At 62.0% G+C, this 10138-nt stretch overlaps 1 protein-coding gene across 1 annotated transcript in view; it reads right to left on the bottom strand.

Moving 5' to 3' along the window:
- Positions 1-554: 554 nt before the first annotated feature.
- Positions 555-10138, bottom strand: part of DNAAF3 (dynein axonemal assembly factor 3) — a 9611-nt gene continuing 27 nt past the window's right edge. The window contains exons 1-12 of the mRNA XM_059665463.1: positions 10074-10138; positions 9853-9941; positions 9421-9563; positions 8698-8791; positions 5995-6152; positions 4957-5139; positions 4733-4858; positions 4493-4615; positions 4069-4198; positions 3343-3454; positions 1540-1614; positions 555-1455 (exon numbers count right to left, since the gene is read on the bottom strand). The exon at positions 10074-10138 is cut by the window's right edge and continues 27 nt beyond it. Of these exons, the coding sequence (XP_059521446.1) occupies positions 1044-1455; positions 1540-1614; positions 3343-3454; positions 4069-4198; positions 4493-4615; positions 4733-4858; positions 4957-5139; positions 5995-6152; positions 8698-8791; positions 9421-9563; positions 9853-9937 (1641 nt within the window). The 5' untranslated portion in view covers positions 9938-9941; positions 10074-10138 and the 3' untranslated portion in view covers positions 555-1043. The remainder of the gene's footprint in view (positions 1456-1539; positions 1615-3342; positions 3455-4068; positions 4199-4492; positions 4616-4732; positions 4859-4956; positions 5140-5994; positions 6153-8697; positions 8792-9420; positions 9564-9852; positions 9942-10073) is intronic.

Raw genomic sequence — 10138 nt, 5'->3', positions numbered from 1 at the left:
CAGCCCTCCTCCCTCAGACCCAGGAGCCCAGGCCCCCACCCCCTCCTCCCTCAGACCCAGGAGTCCAGACCCCAGCCCCTCCTCCCTCAGACCCAGGAGCCCAGGCCCCAGCCCTCCTCCCTCAGACCCAGGAGCCCGGGCCCCCACCCCCTCCTCCCTCAGACCCAGGAGTCCAGGCCCCCAGCCCTCCTCCCTCAGACCCAGGAGTCCAGGCCCCGAGCCCCTCCTCCCTCAGACCCTGGAGTCTGCACCCCAGTCCCTCCTCCCTCAGACTAAACTGCCACCTCCATGAGGGTGGAGCCTGTCTGTCTTTTCCATCACCTGATGGTGGGTGTCAGTGCCGGAAGCCATTGCCACGCAATACATTGTGTTGATTTATTTGAGGATCCACGTGCGTGGTGCGGGGCGCTCAGGCCCAGCACTGGGAAAGCCACGCCCCCTCCACTTGGAAAACCAGGAATCTGGTCTCCGCTGTCTGTCCTCTCCTGACCTCTCCTGGCCCCTCCCCGCCCCCAGCCTGGAGCCGGACTAAGGACAGGACACAGGGACACAGAGAAGTCTCTGCTGACTTTATTTGGAACGTGGGTGCTGAGCAGCCGCGGAGAGGAGACATCCCCAACCCCCGCTCGGGCAGGGGACACCTGGGGACCCCGCAGAGCACCTGAGACCCAGGGCCTGGTCTCCCGGCTGCGATTCGAGTGTTGGGGAGTGGAGTGTGGACCTCTGAGAGAACCATCTAGAATCCTAGGGACAGAATACAGTGGGGCCTTGACTTACGAGTTTCATTCGTTCGGAGACCGAGCTCGTTAAGGAGCTTGTTAACTCAAATTACTCTGTCAACTCAATGCAAAAAATCGGCCGAGAGACAGCTGGTATCTCAAAAAACTCGTTAGTCGGGATGCTCGTAAGTCAAGGCCCCACTGTATAGAAGCTCAGAAATGGAGTCTGAAATTCGAGCAACACCTCTGGGGCTGAGCGAGAATGTGGAGGGTGTAACTGACTGTCCCAGAGGCCGGTCCAACTCCAGGACCCGACTTGAGAAGTTAGGTGGGGGGGTGGTCTCTGAGGGTCCCCTCAGACTCTCTGGTTTGGGGGTTCTGACCCCCTGTGGGCGGGGCCAAAGCCTCGAGTGGAGAAGCCTGAGACTCTGAGGGCAGTTTGAGGGGTTCAGGGGGGCTTTGACCTTGGAGGGGCTGGGTCAGGCCTTCGGAGGGCGGGTTTGTGGCCTCAGGGGGCGGAGCCAGGACATCAGGAGGCGGGGCCAGGGCTGCAGGGGGCGGAGTCCCGGGTTCCAACGCCGGGCCTCGGGGAGCTGAGTCCCCGGACTTGCAGAAGCGGGCGAAGGTCTCCGAGGGCCCGGCCCCGGGCTGCGGGGCGAACCCCGCTGCCTGAGCCAGTTCCCCAACCCGGTCGGAGAATCCCTGCAGCTGCTCCGGCCGCACGTCCACCAGGTACCTGAGATGGAGATGCCGCGTGGTAGGGGACCCGGCGGCTCTCGGTCCCCAGCCTGGTGCCCCGCCCTGCGCTCCACGGACTCACCGGGCTAATTCCACAACCAGGCGTCCCCCAGGGGCCACGCAGGCCCCGAGCTCAGGGCTGAGAAGATGGACCATCCTGGGGCAGAGAGAGCACGGGAGGGCTGAGGTCCTGAGGGAGGAGGAGCTGGGGACTGGGACACTGATTGAGGCTGGGCTGGGGGCCTGGGCTCCTGGGTCTGAGGGAGGAGGGGCTGGGGGCCTGGCCTCCTGGGTCTGAGGGAGGAGGGGCTGGGGGCCTGGCCTCCTGGGTCTGAGGGAGGAGGGTGGGGGCCTGGCCTCCTGGGTCTGAGGGAGGAGGGTGGGGGCCTGGACTCCTGGGTCTGAGGGAGGAGGGTGGGGGCCTGGCCTCCTGGGTCTGAGGGAGGAGGGTGGGGGCCTGGTCTCCTGGGTCTGAGGGAGGAGGGTGAGGGCCTGGCCTCCTGGGTCTGAGGGAGGAGGGTGGGGGCCTGGCCTCCTGGGTCTGAGGGAGGAGGGTGGGGGCCTGGCCTCCTGGGTCTGAGGGAGGAGGGTGGGGGCCTGGACTCCTGGGTCTGAGGGAGGAGGGTGGGGGCCTGGACTCCTGGGTCTGAGGGAGGAGGGTGGGGGCCTGGGCTCCTGGGTCTGAGGGAGGAGGAGGGGCTGGGGGCCTGGGCTCCTGGGTCTGAGGGAGGAGGGGCTGGGGGCCTGGCCTCCTGGGTCTGAGGGAGGAGGGGCTGGGGCTGGCCTCCAGGGTCTGAGGGAGGAGGGTGGGGGCCTGGACTCCTGGGTCTGAGGGAGGAGGCTGGGCTGGTGCCTGGGCTCCTGGGTCTGAGGGAGGAGGGGCTGGGGGCCTGGCCTCCTGGGTCTGAGGGAGGAGGGCTGGGGCCTGGGCTCCTGGGTCTGAGGGAGGAGGGTGGGGGCCTGGCCTCCTGGGTCTGAGGGAGGAGGGTGGGGGCCTGGCCTCCTGGGTCTGAGGGAGGAGGGTGGGGGCCTGGTCTCCTGGGTCTGAGGGAGGAGGGTGGGGGCCTGGCCTCCTGGGTCTGAGGGAGGAGGGTGGGGGCCTGGCCTCCTGGGTCTGAGGGAGGAGGGTGGGGGCCTGGCCTCCTGGGTCTGAGGGAGGAGGGTGGGGGCCTGGACTCCTGGGTCTGAGGGAGGAGGAGCTGGGGGCCTGGACTCCTGGGTCTGAGGGAGGAGGGTGGGGGCCTGGGCTCCTGGGTCTGAGGGAGGAGGAGGGGCTGGGGGCCTGGGCTCCTGGGTCTGAGGGAGGAGGGGCTGGGGGCCTGGCCTCCTGGGTCTGAGGGAGGAGGGGCTGGGGCTGGCCTCCAGGGTCTGAGGGAGGAGGGTGGGGGCCTGGACTCCTGGGTCTGAGGGAGGAGGCTGGGCTGGTGCCTGGGCTCCTGGGTCTGAGGGAGGAGGGGCTGGGGGCCTGGCCTCCTGGGTCTGAGGGAGGAGGGTGGGGGCCTGGGCTCCTGGGTCTGAGGGAGGAGGGTGGGGGCCTGGCCTCCTGGGTCTGAGGGAGGAGGGTGGGGGCCTGGCCTCCTGGGTCTGAGGGAGGAGGGTGGGGGCCTGGACTCCTGGGTCTGAGGGAGGAGGGTGGGGGCCTGGGCTCCTGGGTCTGAGGGAGGAGGGTGGGGGCCTGGCCTCCTGTGTCTGAGGGAGGAGGGTGGGGGCCTGGCCTCCTGGGTCTGAGGGAGGAGGGTGGGGGCCTGGCCTCCTGGGTCTGAGGGAGGAGGCTGGGCTGGTGCCTGGGCTCCTGGGTCTGAGGGAGGAGGGTGGGGGCCTGGCCTCCTGGGTCGAAGGGAGGAGGGGCTGCAGAGGGAGATCCCGGACCCCCAGGCCCTCTTACCCACAGGCCACATAGAGGAGCTGGAACCGACCCTTGTAGCAGCTCTTGTGGTGGAGGGTCTGGGCAGAGCCGAGGGGCAGGAAGTGGATGGTGAAGGGTGCCGGGCCAGGGGCTGCGGGGGAGACCAGCACAGTGAGTGAGGGGACACACAGAGCTGGTAGATGACACGGCTCGGCTCTCTGGAAGCCCTTTCTCAGCCTTTCTTCTCGGTGGATTCCTGGGGAAATTTCTGGGCCGGCCGGCCTGGTAGGCAGAAACCCATTTTACAGACCAGGCAACTGAGACTTGAGAGAGGGAAAGAGAGTGGCCCGTGGCCGGACAGCGCACCCAGACGCGGTGGAGGGCTGGGTTGGGGATGGTGAGAAGGAGGCGTGGTCAGATGTGGGGAGAGGGTTGTCTCTCCAAACGTGACCCGGGACCCAGCACCGAGTCAGAATGTTCTTAGCCTCCGAGCCTTAGCCTCTGCAGGCAGGGTCAGTATTCTAGCATGGGGACTGGGAGTGCTAAGGACCAGGGGAGACCTACAAAGAGGAGAGAGGGGAGGAAGGCCTCCCACTGGGCCAGGCCCCGGGAACCAGGTCTGTGCGCTGGTGCTTGAAACCCCTGGGGCCCGAAGCCCGGGGCGGGGCCTGGGTCCCACTCGCCCCAGAAGATGGCGTGTCCACTTTGCCCCCCGCCCCGAGCCCGCCGCCCATCTCCAGGGGGAGAGCCAAGTCCCTCGCCTACCGGGCTCCCCGGTTCCAATCGCCTCGTCTGGCACCTCCTGGGGGTCTCCCTGGGCGGCGCTCGGGCGCCCCCAGGCGGCCAGGGTGCGGAACAGCTCCGTCACATTGTGCTGCGTGATGTCGCCCGCCGTCTGTGGGAGGGGGAAGGGGCGTGGCCAGACGCTGGGTTAGGACCTCGGGGGCAGGCAGGGGTTTGGGGTACGTCACTCCTCCCACCCCTCCCACCCCTGAGTGCCTCCCCCCCCCCCCCAGAGCTAGCGTCTGAGCCGAGAGCTCGGATTCCCGGGACTGGGTTTAGGAAATGGAGGGGGTGGAGCCTAGGCCGTGGAGGCGGGGCCCAGGACCCGGTGGGCGGGGCCTGGAGCGTAGGGGCGGGGCCTTGGCTGCAGGGGGCGGGGCCTGGGAGCCCATCCCCGGGCGCACACCTTGACCGGCTGCCCGTTGCTGGTCCGCAGGAGGCTCTGGTCCTCCGTTTCGATGCCGAAGGCTACGAAGGGCCCCGTGGCGATGTCGCCCCAGTACCCTCGCGCTGCCACGCGCTCCCCGCGCTGGGAAAGCAGGGCGAGAGGAGGCGGGCGGGGTCGATGTTGGGGACCTGGCCTCCTGGGTTCCCCGCTCCCGCCCCCCAAAGATGGAGCGGGCCCGGGCGGGCCGTGGACACGCACGTGGCTCAGGAGGCGACCGGACGCCAGAGTCCGGTTGGGCATCTGGTAGGCGCTGGGGTCTCTGAGCTCAAAGGCGACGCCCGTGTCCCTCCAGCGCCGGAACTCGCTGGTGTGGATGACGCGGGCCTGCGGGGGGGGGGGGGGGGGAGAGGGGACTCGGTGACCCTGTACGCGGGGCCCCAGCCCGGCCTCCTCCGTCGCCAGCCCCGGGCCCGGGCCCTCACCCCGCGGTCGTGCAGCTTCATGTGCAGGTCCCAGTCGCTGACTCCGCGCCGGGCGTCGTAGCGGGAGCCCAGGTAGTGGCGCAGCCGCAGGTCCCAGAGGCGGCCCATGGGGAAGGCCTCCGGCCCCTTCTCCCCGCCGGCCCAGAAGCGGAACACGGCCTCCAGGGCGTCGCGCTCGCGGAACTGCGCATCCAGGCCCGGAGGTGGGGGTTGGGGGGAGAGAGATGGGGGGGCTGCAGGGAGAGCCGCCTTCGCGGGCTGACCCTCCCTTCTGCCCCCGCAGGGTGTGGGCACCATTCTCCCTTTTCTCTGCCCTGGCGGGTGTTGCTCAGTGGTTAGAGCATCGGCCCGCACACGGAAGGGTCTCGGGTTCCATTCCCAGTCAAGGGCACCTACCTGGGTTGCAGGTTCGATCCCCCCGGCGTGTGCGGGAGGCAACCAGTGGATGTGTCTCCCTCGCATCCATGTTTTTCTCTCTGCCCCCCTCCCCCCTTCCCTCCCTTCCACTCTCTCTCAAAATCAATGGAACCCAGTGGTTGAGCGTGGACCTACGAACCAGGAGGTCACGGTTTGATTCCCCGTCAAGGGCACCTGCCTGGGTTGCAGGCTCGAACCCCAGTGGGGAGGAGGGGGGAGGGGGAGGGGAGGGTGGGGAGGGTGCAGGGGGCAGCCGATCCATGATTCTCTCTCAGTATTGATATTTTAGCTCACTCTCCCTCTCCCTTCCTCTCTGAAATCAATTAAATTATATTCTTTTAAAAATACAATAAAAAATAACAATCAATGGGAAAGAATGTCCTCAGGTGAGGATTAACGGAAACAAAAGAAACGGAGGCTCAGAAAGTAGAAGCCACCCCACCTATGCCAAACCCCACAGTGGGAGCTGGGAGCTGGGGTGCAGACTCCGGGACCCAGCTCACGCCATCCACGCCCAGAGCTCTGGACGGACGTCCCAGCCCCGTTCTCCCGCGGCCGCCCAGCCCCGGGGGGAGAGGGGTGGGCGCGGGGGGAGAGGGGTGGGGGCGCGGGCGGAGGCACCTTCAGGGCGCGCAGGCTCAGCCAGGGCAGCTGCTCCGCCAGGCGGTCGGGCTCCGGGACCAGGTGCGCCAGGCGGTCGGCCTGGGCGCGCACGAAGGCGGCCACCGGGGGGCGCAGCAGCGCGTTCCCCCACACCTCCAGGAAGGCCTCGCTCCTCTCTGTGGGCGGGGAGCGGGGAGAGAAGCAATGCGGGGAGCGGAGGAGTGGGCCCGGAAATGACAGCGGCAGCTCATCACCTGCCTATAGGATGACGCGTTCTGTACAGAATCTTATCAGGAGTCATAGGACATGCACCACAGAACCGGCAAACTCCCCACCCGCCCCAACAGCTAGAAGGCAAAGAACTTACACTCCCCCAGGTACCCTCGCCTAGCCCCCTGCCCCTCCCGGTAACCCCAACCCTGAATGCCCTGTTTACATTCCCTTTGCCTTAAACAGGTAAAGGTTATACCAGGAGGTCATGGTTCATTTCCCATCAGGGCTCCATCCCCGGTGGGGGCGAGCAGGAGGCAGCCCATCAATGATTCTCTTCATTGATGTTTCTCTCTCTCTCCCTTCCTCACTAAAGTCAATAAAAAAATATTTTTAGCCCTAACCGGTTTGGCTCAGTGGATAGAGCGTCGGCCTGTGGACTCAAAGTTCGATTCCAGTCAAGGGCATGTACCTTGGTTGCGGGCACATCCCCAGTAGGGAGTGTGCAGGAGGCAGCTGAATCGATGTTTCTCTCTCATCGATGTTTCTAACTCTCTATCCCTCTCCCATCCTCTCTGTAAAAAATCAATAAAATTTAAAAAAAAGTTCATGTTTAAAAATATATTTTTATTTATTTATTTTATTTATTTATTTTTAAAATATATTTTATTGATTTTTTTTACAGAGAGGTAGGGAGAGGGATAGAGAGTTAGAAACATCGATGAGAAACATTGATCAGCTGCCTCCTGCACACCCCCTACTGGGGATGTGCCCGCAACCAAGGTACATGCCCTTGACCGAATCGAACCTGGGATCCTTGAGTCCACAGGCTGACGCTCTCTCCACTGAGCCAAACCGGTTAGGGCTATTTTATTTTTTTAAATATATATTTTATTGATTTTTTACAGAGAGGAAGGGAGAGGGATAGAGAGTTAGAAACATCGATGAGCTGCCTCCTGCACACCCCCCACTGGGGAAGTGCCCACAACCAAGGCACATGCCCTTGACTGGAATCGAACCAGGGACCCTTCAGTCCACAGGCCAATGCTCTATCCACTGAGCCAAACCAGTTAGGGCTAAAAAAAATATATTTTAAAAATGTAACAGTTATAGATAGAGACGGAGATAAGTGTGTTAAAATTGTTATATATAAATTGTTTCAGTTTCATTAAGGATCCTACAGGAGAAAACTATATACCTTTAAGTTGTATATACATATATCTATATCAATGCTAGAGGCCTGATGCATGAAATTCGTGCAAGAGTAGGCCTTCCTTCCCCCGGCTGCTGGCACCGGCTTCCCTCTGGCACCCGGGACCCGGGCTTCCCTCACCGCCCTGGCTTCAATCCGAAGGTTGTCTGGAAGGATGTCTGGAAGGACATCTGGTCTAATTAGCATATTACGCTTTTATTATTGTAGATACCTATGTAAATGGGTTCATCTTAGTTGTTTAACAACCTTAAAAAGAGAACTCTATACCATTAGTTAGATGGATAAAAGATTAGTTCTTGTTGGTCAAGAGCTTTATGCAGAGTGCACTGTAAGTTGTGTGCAATATATGATGAATGCCCTGAGCTCTGATTGACAGCTACCATCCATATTAATGATAACAATAATCGCTAAGATGTACTCAGTCTATATCAGAAGCCAGGAGCTTGGGTGTGTGTGTGTGTGTGTGTGTGTGTGTGTGTGTTTGAATCTGAATCCTCTGTGGAAGTAGATAATAAATATTATTTAGAATAGCCCGGATGGTGCCGCCCAGTGGTAGTGTCGCCCAGGAACCAAAGGGTCATCAGTTCGATTCCCGGTCAGGACACATGCCCCGGTTTGCAGGCTCGATCCCCAGTGGGGGTGCGTGCAGGAGGCAGCCGATCAATGATTCTCTCTCATCATTGATGTTTCTATCTTTCTCTCTAAAAATCAATAAAACCATATTTAAAAAAATTATTTAGAATAAGTGTTGTTGTTTTTTAAGTGCTCTGTGGAGCAGAGCCAGAATGTGAGCACAGCTTGTCTGAATCCAGAGTTCGCTCTAGGTGCTAACCTGAAACTATTACTGAGAAACAATCACTTTCTGCCTCCCTCCCCATCCTCCTGTTCCCCCTTCTCCTTTTAGTCTCACCTCCGAGGCTGCCTCCTCCAGGCTGTCTCCCTGGTGTTCACACCTCTCACTGGGGGAGGCTTGGGGGAGGACTCTCAGCTCAGCCAAACCCTCCCCGCATGCAGACTCACTAGCTCTTGCTCTGGAAGCCCCCTGACCTCTCTTGGGCTTCTCCGGCTGGAGGAGGTTTTGAACGGGTAGACCCTGCCATGCACTGTTCCGAGTGTTTTGCATGGGTTTCTCTCTTGGAATTGTTTCCAATAAGTGAGCCAACGATGAAATGGGGAACAATGGCCAAAGTTTTACATTATTGCACCATTGGGAAGCCAGACTCCATGCAGGGATGAGGAAGGGAGGGGAGGGGGGGGGGAGCGCAGAACGCCCTTCCACCCTGGTCCTTGCAACTCACCTTGCAGTCCCATCTTCTCAGGATCCTCCAGGGCCAGGCTGAAGAACAGCATGTGCCGGGCCACCGCTTCCAGATTGTTCTCCAGCACGTAGAACTGGGAGGATGGGCAGGCAGAGCGGCTCTGAGATCCGTGTCCCTGACTCCCAGGAGACTGGGAGTGGGAGAGCCCGGGCCCCTCCTTCTCCAGGACCCAGGAGTCCTGTACACGCCCCCCCCCCCCCCCCCGACTTCAAACACAAGGGTCTGGGCTCTCGGGACCCTCCTCCCCAGCACGACTCAGGAGACCCCGTCCTTAGGCCTCTCTCTCCCACTTGAACCCAGGATCCCCAACGGCAGACACTTCCTTCCTCAGGACGCATGCGTTGGGGCCTCAGCTTGCACCTCCCTCAGACCTAGGGGTCCAGGCCCTCAGCTTCCCTCTCCCCCAGGGACTTGGGAATCTGAACTCTTATTTAAAAAATTTATTTAATTAATTTCAGAGAGGCAGGGAGAGGGAGAGAGAGAGAGAAACATCAATACGATGAGAGAGAATCATGGATCGGCTGCCACCTGCACGCCCCACGCTGAGGATCGAGTCCACAACCCGGGCAAGTGCCCTGACCAGGAATCGAACCGTGACCTCCCTAGATCAATGCTCAACAACTGGACTGGATCGAGCCACACCGACCGGGCGGGACTCTTATCTTCATCCTCCTCCTCTCATACCCCAGATTCCCAACTCACGTGAAACCTCCTGCGTGGCCAGCGCGCCGCCCGGGCCAGGGTTTGCAGCAGGTGGCGCCCGTCCACGGAGCCCAGTAGCAGCACATCTAGCTCGGGGGTCCCGTGCTCCGCATTGGCCTGCGAGTCCGGGTCCACAGGAGGACCTAGCGAGGCGACAACGGGCTAGGGCTGCTGGCCTGAAGAGCGCCCTCGGCAGCCTCCCTTAGCACGATGACTACAACTCCCAGCAGAACTTGCACAACTCCCCCTTAGGTTCTAAAAGGAGCTGTGCCTCTAAGCATTCTGGGACTTGTAGTCCTCAGAGAGGCCACCTGTGTGGCTGCCCACTCAGGGCGCCCCCCCGCCGTTGGAACCTCGCAGAACGTTACTGCACCGTCTGGGGAGGCGGCCGCGGTGGCAGGTGTGGTCCTGGGGGCGGTGGGGGGGACTCACTCTCAGCCTGCAGGTCCAGCGCCGGGGACAGGCCCCACCAGGACACGGAGCCGAAGCCCGTGCCGGAGCCCGCCGGGGTGGTCATCGCCCTGCGGGACAGACATCCAGGGAACCCCCGAACATCGTCTCTGCGTCGCCACCCGCCCCCCGTCACCGCCCCTGATTTCTCGCCCTTTCCGCCAGGTGGGACCCCCCCCCCCCCCCCCCACACACACACACACCTTTATCTTTCCAAATATCCCAGGACTTCTCCCTCCTCCTAGGTGCAGCCCTGCGGTCCGGCTCC

Source organism: Myotis daubentonii, chromosome 15 (genome assembly GCF_963259705.1).
Source record: "Myotis daubentonii chromosome 15, mMyoDau2.1, whole genome shotgun sequence".
Classification (NCBI taxonomy): Eukaryota; Metazoa; Chordata; class Mammalia; order Chiroptera; family Vespertilionidae; genus Myotis; species Myotis daubentonii.
Note: the sequence above shows the minus strand (reverse complement) of the source record. Positions and strands in the feature narration are given on the sequence as shown.